Consider the following 20,424-nt stretch of genomic DNA (forward strand, 5'->3'; position numbering starts at 1 on the left):
GTGATTGATCGGCGTGGGCATTTTTGTGAGGGGCTTGGTTATTCTTGTATTTTTGTTGTGTCTTTTTCACTCTTCAGTCTATGTGCTGATTTGGGCTTGTTTGCAAAGGAAAGAAGTGTTTGGCTCATTCCATTTCACACAGTAAAGGCAGCAGCTTACTGGGGGTTGTTTTCATAACCTAGAAGACTGAAGTTTTCAAAAGAAATTTGGCGAGCCATAGGTGTGTTATTAAGATTTTGTGTGATAGGGAGCCACACAATAACACCCCTAGTGCACATGGGCATCACCCTTAACTCTATTTTTTTTTTTTAAAGTTTAAAAAGCAAAGCAAAACAAGATAAAAACCTTCCATTAAAATGTTATTAGGTGGGCTTCCCTGGTGGCGCAGTGGTTGAGAGTCCGCCTGCTGATGCCGGGAACATGGGTTTGGGCCCCGGTCCGGGAGGATCCCACATGCCGCGGAGCGGCTGGGCCTGTGAGCCATGGCCGCTGAGCCTGCGCGTCTGGAGCCTGTGCTCCGCAATGGGAGAGGCCGCAACAGTGAGAGGCCCGCGTACCGGAAAAAAAAAAAAAAATGTTATTAGGTAAGTTTGGACATTTAAGCTCCACGGTCTTACATCTACAAAATCCAGAATCAATTCCTTTTTGTTTCTGTAGGACCAAAAATGGATTTCAGAAACTATTTAACTCGATATTAAAAAGAAAAACTTACTATAAATGCTGAGGTATAAATATTGAGAAAGATCTGGCAACTCATATTTTAAAGAATACAGTTTAGAAACATCTGAGTTATAGTTTCACAGTACTCAAGAAGTTATGCATTTGTGGAAAGGTTTTCTTATTTTTAAATTTTAATACCAGGCCCTTTACTAAAAGAAACAGAAAAGCATGGTATCTTAACTGGCACAGAAGCCCCCATAATTTAAATTGCCTTTCAGAATCCTTTTCTGACCACCCCATATGACTGATCGTTTTTCTCCTTTGTCAGCTTCTGTGTGCGCTCTCAGTTTGTACTTCATTAATTTGCATTTGCAGGAATTTTGCTTAATAAAATGTGGCTTTGGGTTTTGTTTCAAGAGAAGAAAGTAAGTGTGCATGCCAAACTGCTTTATTTATTTATTTTCTTGTTTTAATATTTTTATTATTAAATATTCTCTATCTATAAAATTGAATGTTAGAAATTACTTGAGTTAGCTTTTACAAAATATTTTGAAAATAATATATTCCCATGCAGAGGCAAAATATTATCCCCAAAAATGCCATTTAGCTTTGGTAAACACCCTGAATTTCCCATTCAATCACCTTTTCTGCCCTGATTCTTTTAATTGGTAACTAGTGGATGTTCCTGTCCGAATAAATATATTTTATTTTATCTTTAACATCTTTATGGGAGTGTACTTGCTTTACAGTGGTGTGTTCGTTTCTGCTGTATCACAAAGTGAATCAGCTCTACGTGCCAAACTGCTTTAAAAGCACTGCTGCTTCCTACCTCTAACAGTGGGTTCGTGCTCTGCACACCTTGGCTATTTGAAATGGGACGGAACCCCATCCAGTGGGGCCCAGAGTCCCCCCACAAGCACCCCTTTATTACTCTCTCTGACACCCCAAGTTTGGAAAGGTGCTACTAGACTATAAGTCTCTTGAACAGTATCTTAACTCATCCGAGAACCCCATGTGCCCACCAAAGAACAGGACTTCCGTTAATCTGTAGAACTGAACTGTGTGGTAAAGCTTTGGATGGACCTCAATTTGAATCCCAGTTTTGCCAGTTACAGGCTATGTGATCTTGATAAACTTACTAGAGCTCTCTGTTGCTCGGTTTTTCTCACTGGCGAAATGGAAAATGGTACTATTATAATGATTACAGATGTCCCTGGCTTATGATGGTTTTACTTACAACTTTTAGACTTTATGATGGTGCAAAACTCATATGCATTCAGTAGAAACCATACTTCAGATTTTGAATTTGGACCTTTTCCTGGGCTAACAATATGCCGCATTATGCTCTCTTGTGATGCTGGGCAGGGGCAGCAGTGACTCAGTCAGCCACGTGATCACAAGGGAAAACAATGAACACACATACAACCACCCTGCTTTTCACTTTCAGTATAGTATCCAATAAGTTACATGAGATAGTCAACACTTTAAAGAGGCTTTGTGTTAGATGATTTTTCCCAACTGCAGGCTAATAGAAGTGTTCTGAGCACGTTTAACATAGGCTAGGCTGAGCTATGGTGTTCAGTAGGTTAGGTGCATTAAATGCATACTCAATTTATGATATTTTCAACTTATCATGTGTTTATCGGGACATAACCCCATTGTAAACAGAGGAAGATCTGTATTACACTAATGTAAAATAATAATAATACAATTATTAGAATTCCTTGGAGGAGTAAATAATACAGGAAAAACATTTAGCTTTTCGCAAGGAACTACATCAGAAAATAGCAGTCCTTTTAATTAGTTTATCAAAAGGGTTCCCATTTAAAAAATTAATCAAATACATATCTCTTTAATTGCCAGCCAGCTTGGATGAACCTGAAATGACCAAGGCCAATGCTCTGAGTATAATTCCAACCAAAAGCAAACCCCCCTAGATTTCTAGTTTGCTAAAAATCGCTAGGCCTTTCCATAGGTAAACATACTATTCTATTAAAAAAAATGATAATAGCTTGTGTACCCCTTTTTTACTATTTGTCTTGACCCCTGAAGGTCTGGGGTCCAAAGAGGAGAAATAGCATCATTCTTCCTGCTTTGGCTTCCAGATTGGACAGGTCTAAATCAACTCAAAAAAAGATTTTTGGAACATATGTTTGGGGACAAGTAACACTGCTTAGAGAAAAAGCATGGTCTTTAGAGCCCAGCAGGCTTAGGTTTATTTATTTATTTATTTTAATTAATTAATTAATTTATTTATTTTGGACTGCGTTGGGTCTTCATTGCTGTGCACAGGCTTTCTCTAGTTGTGGCGAGCAGGGGCTACTCTTTGTTGCGGTGCATGGGCTTCTCGTTGCGGTATTTTCTCTCGTTGCAGAGCACGAGCTCTAGGCGTGTGGGCTTCAGTAGTTGTGGCACACAGGCTCAGTAGTTGTGGCTCATGGTCTCTAGAGTGCAGGCTCTGTAATTGTGGTGCACGGGCTTTGTTGCTTCATGGCATGTGGTATCTTCCCGGACCAGGGCTCGAACCTGTGTCCCCTGCATTGGCAGGTGGATTCTTTTTTCTTTTTTCTTTTAACATCTTTATTGGCGTATAATTGCTTTACAATGGTGTGTTAGTTTCTGCTTTATAGCAAAGTGAATCAGCTATATATATACATGTATCCCCATATCTCCTCCCTCTTGTGTCTCCCTCCCACCCTCCCTATCCCACCCCTCTAGGTGGTCACAAAGCACCTAGCTGATCTCCCTATGCTATGCAGCTGCTTCCCACTAGCTATCTATTTTACATTTGGTAGTGTATGTATGTCCATGCCACTCTCTCACTTTGTCACAGCTTACCCTTCCCCCTCCCCATATCCTCAAGTCCGTTCTCTAGTAGGTCTGTGTCTTTATTCCCATCTTGTCCCTAGGTTCTTCATGACCTTTTTTTTTTCTTTCTTAGATTCCATATATATGTGTTAGCGTACGGTATTTATTTTTCTCTTTCTGACTTACTTTACTTTGTATGACAGTCTCTAGGTCCATCCACCTCACTACAGAATAACTCAGTTTCGTTTCTTTTTTATGGTTAATATTCCTTTGTATGTATGTGCCACATCTTCTTTACCCATTCATCTGTCAATGGACACTTAGGTGGCTTCCATGTCCTGGCTATTGTAAATAGAGCTGGCAGGCAGATTCTTAACCATTGCACCACCAGGGAAGTCCCAGGCTTAGGTTTAAATCTTGTCTTCTGTTTACTTGTATGACTCTGAATAAGTTCTTTAACCTCTCCTGAGTCCCAATTTTAGCTTCTGTAAAATGGGAATAATTCCTGCCTTACAGAGTTGTCATGCAAATCAAATGAGATAAAGTCCTAGCACAGCATCTGGTACATGGCAGACCTTCAATTAAATGGTGGTGTCTATTACTTGTATTAGTTTTGGGAGTCTCGTCAAAATTTGAAAGCTTATACTTAGTTAAGAGTGGTTATTGGTTTTAAAATTAAGATTATTTTTTTATGCCAAAAAGATTTAAGTATGAGTAAATGTGGCATTTCTACCCTCTAGGGTAGAAATTATCTATTACCTATTGGAGAAATTACTGTATATTAAGAACGGGAGGCAGGAGCTCTGAGTTCTAACATGGCTTGTTTGTTTATTCATCTGTACATTCAGTTAACGTTCTTAAATACCTATGATGTGCCGAGCATGGTCTTAGGTACTGGGGATACAGTGAATAAGACCTAGTCCCTGTCCTCAAGATGCTCGTTAACTGTAGTGGAGACAGATATTCAAACTTGCTTTCTACCTCATCAGGACCTCTGCCCCATCCTTTTCTGCTGATTATCCTTCATAGTTTCACTTAGTAGAAATCTCAGGGTTCATTCCTCTTGCCACTATAAACAATACCTGAAAATCTTCTTACTGTTGTTTTTCCACTGCATTTGCTCCATATACTCCTAACTCTGGATCAACTTAACCATCTACCTTTTGCCCAAGAGTACCCAGAAAGCTCTAGAAAATGATGCAATTGCATAGGTTGGAATAGCTGCACACATCCATCGTTTCCACCCTCAGGTGAGCTCTCAATACCACTTGATAATTCTTTGCCCTGCCCTGGTCAATCCTTCTACCATTTTCTACATCCCATGATCTGGTCTCTTTAGCCTCATCTTTCTGCTTTCTTCCTCTCAGCTCACGCTTGAACATTACATACACTGAATGGGATTCCCTACACACAACATGAAATGAAATTTTTGCCTTCCTTGACTTTGCTCATGGCATCCCCCAGGCCTGGGGAGAGGGAGCCCTGATCAGCCTCGATTCAAGTAGTCAGTTCCTTGGCAGACACATCTGTAGAGCAGAGATGAGTGCCTCAAGTTATCATAGCTGGATGACACAAACATCAATTTGATCTCATGATTACCAAGCAAGTTCAATGATTATAATTTGGCTTTTTAAATAGATTTCCTATAGGAAGAAAGTATACTGGCAGTTGTATTTTGCATTATAAATGAATAAATTCGTACCCTGGTTTGTACATCAATCTTTTTTTTTTTTTTTTGTGGTATGTGGGCCTCTCATTGTTGTGGCCTCTCTTGTTGCGGAGCACAGGCTCCGGACGCGCAGGCTCAGCGGCCATGGCTCACGGGCCCAGCTGCTCCACGGCATGTGGGATCTTCCCGGACCAGGGCACGAACCCGTGTCCCCTGAATTGGCAGGCGGACTCTCAACCACTGCGCCACCAGGGAAGCCCCGTACATCAATCTTTTATAAGTTTAGTTACTGTGGTCGCTCCTTTTGAGTCTGTTTAATTTGGGATATACTAACAAAATCGAGTTTCTGGTTGGAAAAGCCAAGGATCAAACTTCTAAACCCACATGGACAACACCAAAGTAGTTAGCTGGCCGCCTGAGACAATGTATCTATATCACCTCCCTACATCAGCAATGACTTCTAAAGACCTTTACAACTCTAAGATCATACTGCCTCAAAAGAAAGGTGTAACAAAAAAAAAACTTAGATGTGCCCTATTGTAGTGGAAACGTCCCCAATGGATATACACTAGCTTGTTAAAAAACATCCTTGTAATAATATCTGATTTCCTTCTTTTAAAACTGTGCTTTCCAAGCAGTCTCTGCAGTTATAACTTGATCCCCCGACATGGACGTGGACCCTCAGGGAGGGCAAGCCTTATGCCTGTGTTCAGTGTGCAGGGAACTCAGAGCCGATATAGCTCCTATTATACATTATCAGTAAGTGTCTTATCAGTTTAGATTGAGGTAATCAAAACCCCTGCCTGATCAAGCCTGAGGGTCAAGTTGCTGGACCCATAAAGCAAAAAAGTGAGTTTAAAGACCTAGAAGGAATTAAAGTGCCCAGGAAATTCAGAATATAAAATTATAAGAGTATTTTCCATATGTGAATGCTTATTCTACTATGTTTATCTCATTTAATTCTTGCAAAAGTCCTATAAGCACTCATTTTAAAGATGAATAAACTAAGGATTAGGTTAAGTTAAATAACTCGACCAAACTGATAAACGGAGCAAGGATTTGAGCATAAGTCTGCTTCCAAAACCCATGGTTTTAACCACTGTACAACACTGATTCCCCTTAACTAAGTCCGTTCATTCATTTGTTCACTGTCATGGAGGAGGAAATTTTCTTTCTGGCTGGTCTAAGAATTAAATTGACATGAGACATTAACAGGAGAAATCCAAACAAAAGTTAACGTGTACATAACGTGTACATGGGAGAGACCCAGGAAAACTGAGTAATCACCAAAATGGCTGAAACCCTCACCTTAAATACCATTTTCAGTTAAAGACAAAAGAGGATGTTGGGGGTTAAGGGTCTGGGACTTCATAGGGGAGGAAGGCAATTAACATGAAGATGGAAGGCAAATGTTTGTTAAGTAAATGTTTGCTGGGCCATGCAGAGACAAGGGGACACAGAGTGGACTCTGATCTCTAAGAGTTTCCTTCACCACACCTGGCCTGTATCCGCTACAGGTATCTGTGGTGATAGCTCCATTCTGGAAACAGGCCCTCCATCTAAATTCTTTTTAGGCAGTTGGGGGAAGGTCAAGGTTTCTTCCTGAGGCTTTTGGGCCTTGTTTGTTTTCAGCTTGAAATCATCTACAAGCCAGAGACATTTGGGGGCAGCAAATTTTGCTCCCCAACATCACCAAATATTTATTGAACACTTACAATGTGGTAAGCACTGGAAATACAAGGATGAATAAGACATTTACCATGAAGACCTTACAATTAAGTAGTAGGAATCTAATATATAAAAATACATATAATTAATCATTTTAGATACAGTCATAAAAGATGAGCAGTGGAGATACAAAGAAAAGTGTGCAAGTGTTACCTGGAAGTAGGTAGGAGACAATGGAACATTTCCATGGAGGACATGACAGTTGAGCCAAGCATTATAAGACAAGCAGAATTTCACCACGTGGATAAAGTTACTTCAGGCTGAGAGCTGAATGGAGGGGAAAGGTCCGGAGGCAAAATCCAGAATGGTGCACTGGAGGAGCTGCACGTGTAGGATTGGAGGGGTGGCAAGATGAGCCGGACAGGTGGGAAGAGGCCTGGTGCACCACGCAAAGGACTGTGGGTGTTCTGCGGCAGGAAGTGGAGCGTCTGGTGGAATTTTAAGGAGAGTAGTGGCATGATTAGATTTATTTTTAGATTTCTCTATAAATGTAGGGAAGGTACAATAAAGACGAGACATTTACTACTGCAACATGGAAGAGAACAGTGAGATTGTTCCTTTCCATGATCTGGTCATTATACTTCTATTAAGATATGCTTGTCCTTGCATAAGACCACCCAGATATTTTCCTTTGAAAAATAGCACATAATGAGCTCCTTAATTATTAGTGAACTGATTTTTTGAGAGGTGTAGGTTGGAAGATGTGTGTGTGTATGTGTGTGTAAAATGTATTTGTGCCAGCATTTCAGCCTCTTATGAGATTCTTTTGAAATGTGATCATTATCTATCAAATTAGCTCTCCCTCTCAGCTTTGTATCATTTTCAAATATGGCAGCATTGTCTTCTGTTTCAATGTAGATACACCATTCCTTGCCTACGGTATACAGTTCAAACTCTTTATTATATGAAACACTGATAACATCCTGATGCCAGTCTTTCCAGCTCATCTCAGACCCTTCTCAACATAGCTTATATTTTAATCATATCAAACTACTTTTGGTTCTGGTCAGACCTTATATTTTCAAATGTCTGTGCCTTTGTCTATGCTGTTCCATCTGTCTGAAAGACTATCTTGCCTCCTAGTCAGGATTCCTCACTTTTCTTCATATTTTACATAGCTCTATTACAATATTTTCATAAGCCATGATGATCACCTTAAATTTGTCTCCTCTGCGAGCCCTTGGCTGGAAGGGCAGGGACTCAATCCTATTTATCTTTTTGTCCCGGAGTACCAAAGCATAGTGTGGATGGCATACTGTTGGAGCTAAGTAAATTAAGTTTACTTTGCAAAACAAAATTATAGCATACTAAAAATAAAAGGCATGAATATATCCTTTGCTGCTCTGCTTATTAAATTACCAAATAATCAACAGTGAACTGCTCTCCTGCCTTCCTTAGCAAGGGCTTATTGGGCATCAGGAGCTCTAGTTTTTAGGATAGCAAAAAATTTAACTCTTAACAGCTTTTATTCTTTTTAGGAAAGCTATTGAAGCAAAGTCCTAAACTTCCACTCTCTTTAGTGATCATTTTAGTTCTTCTAGGTACTAATGAATCAAGCATTTATAAAATATTTATTAAATGTACATAGCAAACATTTTTTGAATTTGCATTTTGAATTTGAATAGCAAACATTTTTCTCTTTTGAGCTATAATATTGAGCAGTGTCTCCAATGTGTTTTCGATTAGAATATAAATAACTCAAGATCAGGAACTAAAACCCTTTAGAGATGAATCGATAATACCACTTTCCTATCAGCCAAATATAGTGCTATTAGAGTTCTGAAAAATTAAAAGAGAAGGCCATTCTTGGTTGATTATTGTTTTTAAAAGTCTACATTTTTAATGTAGCCAAGTGCTAAACACTTAGGCCTGTGGAACAATGAAGGACGAATAAGTAGCTGTGATATATACACTGTGATTGTACAGACCTCACTGGCTTAGAAAGCCCTTTCCAGACAAGGGTGTGGCTGTGAAACTTGTTTAGATTGAGCATGTTGATCAGCTAAATTTCCAAGTGTCTTAATTTTTCATAGAATATATGTTTTATTTATCTTCTGTTCTGTGCCTTTTTAAGAGTTTTATTCTTTCTTGAGTTTGGTTGAAATGATTACACACCGATTCTTACCCTCATTTTCAGAAAGATGTACAGCATTAAAGTTTGCTGACAAACCTTTTCTAGGACCAAAAATCTAACGTTTTACATTGGAGCGAATTTACAGGATAAACCATTCCACTTGCCTCATTGTTTTCTGCCTCTATGCCTATTTTGCTATGCAAAAGCTTTATGTCAATTTACTTTTTGAGCCGTTTAAGACCAAACCAAATTATTCCTTCAGAACATTTTAAACAATCCCTTAAAGACCTCTTTTTCTTGGCTATGTTTCCAATCTTGGCTTATCACTGTAATATTTCATGCTCCATGCTTCTGAAAAAATTCAATATTCAAGAACAAAGTAATCCAGAGCTTTACTTCATTTCAGTCTTTTTATGTCCTAGGGCTGTCCCAACTCAATGACCCAGTTTTTATTGTGTCACATCTGTCTGTGCTGACTGCGACCAGCTTGCCTAAGCCTCTTCCTGTCCCTTATCAGTTTTCCCTTAATTCAAAAAAAAAAAAATTATGTTTTTAAATTCTTTGCACTTCTCCTTTCACAGCTTTTAGATTTTTTCCTCCTTTGGAGACTCTGTTACTGTGGTAGCTACTCAGAAACACAAAGATGAGTGGGTGACTAAGGTCTCTAAGTCTTTCCTTGTCAAAATTTTCATTGCAATATCTTTAGAATTACAGAAAGTGGATATTATAATTTGGCAATATGCATCAACAGTCCTCAAAAATGTTCATAACCTATGATCCAGCAGTTTCACTTCTGAGACTCTAGCTTACTAATTAAAAAGAATCATCTAAGATATGGAAAAAAGCTGTATACATGAGATGTTCATTACAATGTTATGTATTGTTGGGGAGTTCTTTTGCTCGGTCTAATAATTAAATTGATGCAAACAGATTAATAGGAAGAAAAAAACCCCAGTTTAATTCATATGCACAGAGGTCTCATAAAAATGGAATCCTCGAGGTGAACAAAGCAGGCTGTTTATTTATTATTTTTAGACAAGGAAACAATTATTTGTGAAGATTTAACAAAGGAGCTTGTGCTTGTGGTAGCAGACTAATGAAGAGGTAACAAAGTTTGTCTACAGAATTTTCTTAGCCTTGAATTTCCTAACTCTGGTGATAAGGATGCTTTCTATCCTCCTGGTATAAGGAGGATACTTTCACATGGGAGGTTATTTCCTGCTTTCATGGGGAAAGAGGGGGTTAGAGTGTTTTTCTATATCATTTTTTCTCCACTGGCTTAAATTCAAACTAATCAATATGTCATTGTAGCATATCTTGGGGCAGCCTGCTCTGAGGTCCAACAGTATACATGCAAAAGAAGAAAACAACCCAAATATCCAACAATAGGAGAGAAGTTTAATAAATTACTGTCTATCTACTTGATGGAATATTGTGCAATCATTTAAGATAATGGTCATGTTGACTATGTAGAAAGATAGGTAAAAATTTATAATGTTTTCAGAAAAGCAGGGTGCAAAGTCATAAGTGCTGGTGGTCACAGCTATGTTTTAAAAAGCATTTACAACAGGAAAACTGCAAGGAAAGAGGACATTTGCTAATACTTGTTATTTTAGGGTATGGAATTATAGATGATTTTTCTTTCCTTTACTCTCAAAATCTTGATTCAAATTCTTTTAAAATTTAAGCTTTTGAAAACTATAGTCTTCACAGATGCAAATTAAGAACTATTCAGATATGCCACGTCAAATAAAATTTATAAAAGACTATTTCAGATAGAGCTCTATTTAAGTCTAATAATAATCTAACAATGGCCAGGGGATGGGGGTGGATAAGATAGTGAGTACGTCATTTTGTTTACTATTGTGTGTAATCCCCAAAAAGATACATTAGAAAAAAAATTTTAATACCTATTTTAAAATATAAAATAAAATTATTAAAAAAAAATCTTAATAGGTTCTACTCAAGTTTATTTTACTGCCACTGACTTTATCCAGGCCAGTTTGTTCTCTCCAAAGTTGCTTCATCAAGTTCTACCTCTAGCCCAACCCTTATAGTACATTTCCCACACTGTTTTCAGAGAAATCTTTCTGAAACCTAAATGTATGTGATATTTCACTGTTTAAACTATTCAGGGATTCAGAATATTAGAGTCTTTAGCTTACTAGCTCCTCCCAAGCTTCTTTATCTGATTCTGTGTCCTTTCTTCTCATGCACCCTTCCCACCAGTTTTATCAAACTACATGTAATACCTGAAACAGTACTCAGAGTCACTATTGCTTCTGTCTTTTAATACTGAAACTAACACTTAATACCAGCTCAGTCTTCAAATCCCAAAGTGTTACTTTCTTTGGGAAGCCTTCCCAGATTCCTCATCTTTTATGTATTCTCTGTAATCCTACAGTGCTATCCCTGATTTGCCCATCTGCTTTTCCCACCAGACAGTAAACGTCTTGTTATTGTGTGCACGGACGGGCAAGCGCAAGCGAGTGTGTATGAGCAAGTGTGTTTAACAGCACTCCCTGCCCCTCCCGCCCCATGTCCCTTCCCTGTGCTCTGACAATGAGAGGAACAGTGATTGCTAAATGGTGTTGATGAAGGGCTAGTATGCTAATCCTGGACACCAAATGCTAGGAAAAAAGAGAGGAGATGCACTGGAAGCCAAGGACTGTTAGCTGTCAGGTACTTATTAGGTAGAAACTCATTCACTGCACCTCCCTGATGAAGTTAGACTTTACTTCCAACGTTGTACCCCTGAGAACAGGGAGCACATTTATGTGTCTATGAACTCTCCACTCTTCCTTGTACATACTAGGCATTCAAACATATGTTGATTAAAATCCAATTTTTAAAAATCATTCCGATTTACAGAAATTCACATCCACCTTGTCTATAATTAGGAAAAAACCCTGGAAAAAAAAATATGTGAAAGACAAAGTGTTTGTGAAGCTCAATGTCCTAACTAGAAAACTTCAGAACAGTGCTGTGAACCCTGAAGAGGAAGAGGTAACTGGAATTAAGGATGGGCAAACTTATTCAAATAAAATAAAAATAAGGACTGCCTAAACTCCAAATGTGCTGACATGGAAATATCTATCTTGATTTTCGTATGCTTACATAGGGAACCAGCTATACTCCAGAAGAAAATATTGGTTCAGCCTAACACAAAATCATGGTTTTATTGTTTAGACAAAAAACAAATAACTTGGTCATGTTCTCAATGGATTTTCTTAGTTTCTTTTTTCCCGTCCTTATTATATCTGTATTTTAAGCAATATGGCTATTAGAGCAAAATTTTTAAAAAATTTTAATAAATTGAATACATTTCCCCCCAATTTTTATAGTTGTTAAATTTTTTGATTATCACTCAACATTTTAGTGATTACTCTTTTAACCTTAAAGTTTAAATGTTTCAGAGGCTCTGATATTTAAAATAAAACTCTGGAAACAACTATTAAATAGAAAATTCTTTCTTCATCATCCCCTTAATTTATCTGCTATGTAGATTTAGTGTTCTTATTTTATATTTTCTTATAAACTCACCTATCTATTCCTATCTGGAAACAAACGCAACAAATATGTTTTAGTAAACTATCCAAACAGAATTCTATTTTGAATTTCAAATTATTGGAATATACCTAGTGACAGCTTTGGTATAGGGGAAAGGCTAATCAGCCAGTGCATGGGGGTAGAAAAATTTGACTGAACTTTATATATAATAATAGAAAGAGCATAAATAGACTGGTCAGGTGTGATTAAGAGTGGGAAATAAAAAAATTTTCAAAAATTAAGCAATATAAGAATGTATAAGGCACAGCATGGAAGTCCTAAAATAAGCATGAATTACAGAACAGGAAGATTAGAAAGAATGATTTTTAAGGTAGCTACAACTATCTTAGTAAAATACATTACTTATAAAGGCACATTTCCCTATAGGACAGAAAACATTATATCCCTTAAGACAATCCAATAGTCACTTAAAAATAATGTTCAGATACACCCAAGCAAACTCTGTAATAAAAATAACAAACCCACAGCCCAAAAGAACTGTACAAGACAGGAATGATTCCTACAGATACTTTAACATAAATATTTTATACCTTATTGTAAAGACATTTTACACACCACCGCCATAAATACCAAACACGGTTTTATTTATCTACTTATTTATTTTTTTGAAAGATTTTTTTGATGTGGACCATTTTTAAAGTCTTTATTGAATTCGTTACAATATTGCTTCTGTTTCATGTTTTGGTTTTTTGGCCGTGAGGCATGTGGGATCTTAGCTCCCCCACCAGGGATCAAACCTGCATCCCCTGCACTGGAAGGCGAAGTCTTAACCACCAAACTGCCAGGGAAGTCCCTGAACACGGTTTTATGAAAGTAACAATTTTAGAATAAAAACATTTTTTAAATAGTATGATAATCCACCTGTTTTCTTCTTAACCTCAATATAACAGCTAAGACCCTAGCAGACATGAAAATTTGGTGTCTTAGTTTACAAATGTAGTCTAATACATCGGAATACTGACAAGCATTTCCACGTGTTTCAGACATACTGCCAACACATAGATAGCCAACAAGATTAAAAGAAATATACATATTTCTAGTTATAGGTACTAATTAGAAATATTACAGTAAAGATGTAATGCCACCAATACAGGTTTTTACACACCTGAAAAAGTCAACAACAACAAAAAATTTCAGATATTTGACATCAGGTAGACAACACGTAGGCTTTAGGGTTGATTTACTGCTTTCATGTGATGTGCAAATAGTCTTATCATTGCCCCCAACCTTGGAATTTCAGAGCCAGAGAGCATACAGTTCAAAACACTTGCTTTATCCTTTTTCTCGTGCTAGCCCTCTGGTGTTTTCCTAATTCCTGCAGTTTTCTAGAATGATCTTTCAGATTTTCACTCAACAGCACTGGGTCAAATCTCTTCTATACAGGATCTCACTCTTCTCATGTCTCCTCTGCTCACAGAGAGCCGGTCAAAGTCTTGGAGGTGGAAACGAGTTGCCAACTGATTTACCATTTTCCTTAGGGTAAGAAATGCTGAAACAACTTGGAAAGTAAGGAATATAGTGAAGATGATATGTACTGCTTTTTCCAAGGGCAGATTCGTTAGGCCTTCATTGAAGAGCAAGAATAGAATTAAAGGCAACTGCAATAGAAGGCTCAAAAGCCAAAAGCCAGCCAGCTCAGGAACCTGCAATGACACACATGATGAGTATCAGATCAGTGAAGTACAGTCTTCTGTTTGTATCAATAAGCAAGTGATACTACTTGATGGCACTACTGTGAACGTACATTTTGAGCTCTGTAAATCAAAAGGAGTACAACATGGTCCTTGTCCTCAGAAAACTTACAGTCTAGACTGGAAGAGAAAACTTACTTATGGGACAGTCCTAGAATACTACAGTGAATAATGAAATGCACCACTTAGCATTATAGACTAAATGCTACAAGAAATAGGACAAGAGGGTAAGTAGGGTAGGTAAAAGACAGAATTCAAGGAGGTAGGCTTTTAAAGTTGGGTAGAAGGAGGAAGAGGCAAGAACTTAAGTAAGCTAAAATGTGGACTGAGTATGACTGAGAAACAACACATCACCTGGAATGGATGCTTGGATTAGGAAAAAGCAAGAAATACTTGGGACAGTATACAGTGGGACAGGCTGGGACAGGCCCTTATGAAGGGCCTGAAAGAACACAGAAATCTTTAGGGATTATCCCTAAATTCTGGTAACTGTAAATGCTTAGGCAGCATGATGATTCAGAAAACATGAGCCTTGCAGAGGAAATGAGTTTATCATTTCCCCCCATTCTCTTATTCAGGATCTAAATAATCACGTTTAATTGACCAAATATTTTCAAGACTGGTGAGAAGAGGGAAAACTATCACTTTTTAAGTGTTTACTATGTTCAGGTACTTTATATAAATTACTTAATCCTAACAAACCTGTGAAGTAAATATTTCCCCAATTTTATATGTGAAGAAACCAAGGCTCAAGAGATTAAGCAAACAGACCACAGTGACAGATGTGGTGAAGTTGGAGCTAGGCCTTAACTACAGGCCTTTGCTCCTTCCATCACATCTCACTGCCTTTTCCTTGTTAGGAAAATCTTACTGCATTTATGTGTAGCACTGAGAGAAAGGAAAGAAGAGCCTACCTTCTCCTGCAGGTTCCCCATGTAGCCCAGATACAACCTGATAGCTTCAATTAAGGTTATTAGGATGATAATGGTGACCACAATGAATTTGTAGTAATCAGGCAAGACTGAATACTAAAAAAACAAAAATAAACATGTTCATAAAATCTCACATATAGTAAGACTGACCTGAGATTAAAAAAAAATAAGAAGAACTTTAATTTTATTGACAATGTAACAGTGCTAGGGACGGCAGAAGAGACCTCAGCAGAAGTAGGAGAGTGTAGATTTACCTTCATCTGAAGCATCATAATGCTGCTCACCCACCAAAGTGGGAAAAAATAAGTGTTAAAATAAAGTGACATCTGCAATGCCAAACTGGAAACCATTTCATTATCTACGGAAGAAAGAGAGAGAAAAGGAACACACTCTTAACCCTGGTCTCTGCCTTATACGTCCTTTAGTTCCTTAGAATTAATAACCATAGCAGCAGCTTAACGAAACTCCAAATTTTAAGCCTATTTATAATCATTGACAGTGAAAGGAAATAGTCATCATAATACTATTTAGTTCCTATGTTGGCTACTTGGGGGTACGTTTCATATTTTTCAATTACTTTATCATTTTCCCATTACAGTCTGCTGACTTTTTTGCATACTACTGGTATAAATTAAATGTGGAATATCAATATGAATCCTATTGAACAGATAATAATAATCATTACCTCCTTTGTAGAGTTCTGTGTAAAGAGGCTATGAAATGAACACATAAAATACATAACAACTAATCTCTCACATATAAACTAATCTCATGCAAAATCTAATCTCCCCAAATTATAATTGAACAGACACCCCTTTTCAGCATATCCTAATCCTACCTGTTCATTCATATCCAATTCAATGCCACTTTTTCCATAAATCCTTTCTTGATCCCATTCCCCGACTCCAGCAGAAATCTCTTTCCCCTCTAGGTACTTATCACTCTAGTCTGTGTGTAAGAAGTGCTAGCAAAGAGCCACACTCCCCTCACTTGAGACACAATCTGGTTACTGAAGAGACAATGAGCTCTGGAGTCCAAGTAAACCCGGAGCTCCCCAAACTCCCTCAGAACTCTAGAGGCCAGACTTGGAATAAATTATTTAACCTCTTTGAGCCTTAATTTATTCACCTGTAAAACAGTAACATTAAAATTACCTCACAGGTTGCTTGTGAAGATTAAAGATAATATAAATTACTTCACCGTAGCACTATGCCTGGCACTTAGCAGGCACTCAATAAATATGAGTCCTTTTTCCTTCTCTTTTACTTATACACAGGCTCATTGTAAGCACAGACCACATTCTACCCAAATTTGAGGCCCTCATAGAACCTAGCATCTTGCTTTACACATGGAAAATACCAAATATGCATAAGCAGAAAGAATGAATTAATGAATTCATTAATGAATGAATGAAAACATACTATTATAAGGGCATTACCAGTGTAGCCATTCATGATACATGAGTTTCATTTATCTAAGGCTGATTACATAGTACCTTTTGCTTTCATATGAGGGAGAAGGGTCCTAAATTAAGAATTTGATTTTTTAAATTGGGCCCTACAAATGCATCCTAAATTTGACTAAATTCCAGCAATTTAAGAGCAGATATATATTTTGAAATCCACTGCTCTAAATGAAAGAATTTACAAAGGCTCTAAAATAAATATTTTTTAAATTAATTTATTTATGTAGTTTTGGCTGTGTTGGGTCTTCGTTGCTGTGCGCGGGCTTTCTCTAGTTGTGGCTAGCGGGGGCTACTCTCGGTTGCGGTGTGTAGACTTCTGATTGTGGTGGCTTCTCTTGTTGCAGAGCTCTCGCTCTAGGCGCGTGGGCTTCAGTAGCTGTGGCACACAGGCTCAGTAGTTGTGGCTCGTGGGCTCTAGAGCGCAGGCTCAGTAGTTGTGGCACACAGGCTTAGCTGCTCCGTGGCATGTGGGATCTTCCTGGACCAGGGCTGGAACCTGTGTCCCCTGCATTGGCAGGCAGATTCTTAATCACTGCGCCACCAGGGAAGCCCCTAAAATAAATTTCTTAAAAACAGATTTTTATGTCTTTTTCTCCGCATCTGAGTATTTTATATCTATCATTTAACAGTTTTAAAATATAAGATAGTCATGGTCTCTCACAGCCAGGTTTTTCCTTTAGCTCCAAGAATATCCCTGATTATTATGTCTACTTTTGCTTGCACCCATTTATTAAATTACCACTAATAAAGGAATGCATTCTTACAGTCTGTTAAATCTGAAGGTAACTCACTTGCCTAGAATTTTCTCATAACAATAGTACAACTCTTGGTCAGCTGTGGTCATAATACACGCTTGCAATTACGGTACAAATAATCAAACCTAATTCAGATCCACAAGGAAGAAAATGTGGAAAAATAGTGATAAATTAGTTAAGCTGAAAATTTTAATACCTTTAGAGCAAACACTGTAGTCAAATTTTGCGAAGAAGTTTTTATGTTAAGAATTTTGTACATGAGCATCTTAAGAGTTATGTCTATATTTCAGCAAATCAAACTTACCATCATGCAGTTGAAAATCAAGTTAATATGTAAATTAACCTTGAAAGCACAAGACATGAATTTACTAAATTCTGCAAAAGTACAAGTTGACTTCTGTAAACGGAATTTAAATTAAAACATTATGTAATATAAGTCAGGGGTGGGCAAACTACCAGCCAGCTGCCTGTTTTTGTACAGCAAGTGAGCTAAAAATGTTTTTTCACATTTTTAAATGGTTGAGGAAAAAATATCAAAGAATAATAATATTTTGTGACACTGAAAATCATGAAATTCAAACTTTAGTGTCCACAAATAAAGTTTTATTGGAACACTGCCATGTCTATTCAATTACCATTACCTATGACTGCCACAGAGACCTACGGCCTGCAAGGTCTAAAATATTAACTATCTGGCCCTTTACAGAAAACCCCTGATACTTTATATCATCAGATTTTAGTGCCTTGGCTTTAGAATCAAAAACATAATAACCCAATTTTTCACATTATGTTTTTCTCTGTACATCCTAAATCAAGACCAGGCCTTAAATTGAGAGGACAGGCAAGTAATCAGGGTGAAAAATTGAAACGATGGGAAATGACTTTTCTTTGCCCCCTTTAAAAAATCCCGAAACCAAGCAAGAGGAAAAGATTTCTATTTCCCAGCACAGTTCAGTGATAAAAGCTGCGTGGGTTTGGTTGACAGTATGTTGTCTATCATGATTTAAGAGAGGGAAACTGTTTTGCAGAAAACTGCGTTGTCACTTGTCATGTTGGATGTAGCATCGTGGTATTTTGTTACTTGATTTAGGACAAGAAGTATAAATAGGGGATGGGAAGGAGAAGGCAGGGAGAGTGCGAGTTTTGTTGAAGGCGTTGCTAGAGTGGCAGGTGCCACACTGTATTGGATAGCGTTTAAAATAAAATTTCTTTCCATGTCTTCTGCCAGAAAATGGACTTGTGGTGGAAAGTACTTGTTCTGCTAGGAAAGGAGAAAAGGAAAAGATATTTTACTGGGGTAGGGGATAGTAAGTGGAAAGAAGGGATTGCCTGGGCTGTTTCCACTCCACCCTGGCCAGAAAAGCCAGGGCGAATGCCGTAGAAGAAAAGCAAAGTCGGCCTTCTCAGCGTTCTCGGAGGGCAAGGGACCGGACTCGGGCTGCGAAGGCGGCTTTTATATTCTTTTTTGAGGAAGGCCGGCGCCACCTCAGCCGCCCAGCTTGCCATTAGCCGGCCAGGTCGCAGCACTATCAACCCGGAACCCGCTGGGTTACGGGGCCGGGGTATCTGGTCCCCATCTCAGCCCCATCCCTCGGCCTGGCCCCTCCTCCAAGGAGCTTCCCGCACTGCGGAGAACCACCTGAAGGCGAAACCGCCATCTTAGGTCTGGGCAAAATCTGGCCGCTCCAAAACCCGCGCCAGGTCTTCCGAGGGCCACACGTCCTGCGCTGGGCCTTCGCCACTCACCGGGACCCTCGTTATACTCCGGCCCGGTCCGGCTGGAGTCACTGAACACGGTCTGGCTGAAGTTTCCCAGCCTCTGGCGGACCGGATCTGGCAGCTCCATGCTCTGGCCTTGGTACTGGCTCACTGCTGCGTCTTCGGGCGCTGTGGTGCTCTGAGGTTCCCACGGCAACCGGGAGGCGAGGGCGCTGGGGGCCCGGGCGCACGCGCGGCCGCACTGCGCGGCCGAGGCGTGGGGCTCTCTGGAAGGGAGAGGAGTGCGGGGGAACCCATTCCTGCTGAGCGCCTAGCCAGGTGCAAAACCGCGGATTCCTTAGTCCTGTTTTAAGCTCCACCACTTTAACAACGAATAAAAATAATAATAAATGACCTGGGGTTGGACTGTGATACAAGGAGCTCTAATAACCTTGCCAGTGAGATGCAACCTTTCTGGAAGGAAATGCAGAATGAAGGCAGAGCTTAGAGAACGTTCATGACCCAGTAGCTTGTACGTGTTTGTGTGTGTGTGTGTGTGTGTGTGTGTGTGTGTGTATGTATACACACACACATACTCTCTTCTAGGAATATATGTTATTATATACTAGGAATATTTCATATATATACATGCAATACACACAACTCTCTCCCAGGAATTTATGATTATATTAGGAATATTTTATATATATACACCATATATTACATATATATATTTGATGGAATACATTGCAGCAGTTTAAAAACATGCTTGCAACGAATTTTTTTTTTTGGCTGCGTTGGGTCTTTGTTGCTGCACGCGGGCTTCTTATTGCGGCGGCTTCTCTTGTTGCAGAGCACGGGCTCTAGGCACGCGGGCTTCAGTAGTTGTGGCTCTCGGCTTTAGAGCACAGGTTCAGTAGTTGTGGCACACAGGCTTAGTTGCTCCGAGGCATGTGGGATCTTCCTGGACCAGGGATAGAACCCATGTTCCCTGCATTGGCAGGCAGATTCTTAACCACTGCGCCACCAGGGAAGCCCTGAATATTTGATAATATGGATTAAATTTAAGTAAAATTAAAAACCAGAAGTAAAACTAAATAGGAATGAACCTAATTTAGTAAATGTGTGTGTAAATATGTGGGAAGCAGAAAAGGGGAGGAGATGGCACAAGCACTGCGGCTTCAAAAAAAGACTAGAAGGAAATAATCCGAAATGTTAATAGTAATTTCTAGGTAGTAGATTGTGGGTGATTTAAAAATTTGTAAACATTATGTATTTTCCAGCTTTCTCTCAAATAAGACATATTTAAAAAAAAACTATTTAGGTATAATACATATACAGAAAAGGGAACAAACCAAATATACAGGTGTAACC

At 38.7% G+C, this 20,424-nt stretch overlaps 2 protein-coding genes across 6 annotated transcripts in view; one reads left to right on the forward strand and one right to left on the reverse strand.

Moving 5' to 3' along the window:
* Nucleotides 1-20,424, forward strand: part of B3GNT2 (UDP-GlcNAc:betaGal beta-1,3-N-acetylglucosaminyltransferase 2) — a 398,515-nt gene that overhangs the window by 286,785 nt on the left and 91,306 nt on the right. The gene's annotated exons all lie outside the window — the stretch shown is intronic.
* TMEM17 (transmembrane protein 17) lies at nucleotides 12,411-19,595 on the reverse strand. Its single transcript, XM_032652617.1, has 4 exons — nucleotides 19,099-19,595; nucleotides 15,387-15,490; nucleotides 15,115-15,228; nucleotides 12,411-14,152 (listed from the first exon to the last, which is right to left on the reverse strand). Exons 1-4 carry the CDS (start codon nucleotides 19,196-19,198, stop codon nucleotides 13,874-13,876), a joined length of 597 nt encoding a protein of 198 aa, XP_032508508.1. The 5' UTR covers nucleotides 19,199-19,595; the 3' UTR covers nucleotides 12,411-13,873.

This window comes from Phocoena sinus, chromosome 13 (assembly GCF_008692025.1).
Source record: "Phocoena sinus isolate mPhoSin1 chromosome 13, mPhoSin1.pri, whole genome shotgun sequence".
Taxonomy (NCBI): Eukaryota; Metazoa; Chordata; class Mammalia; order Artiodactyla; family Phocoenidae; genus Phocoena; species Phocoena sinus.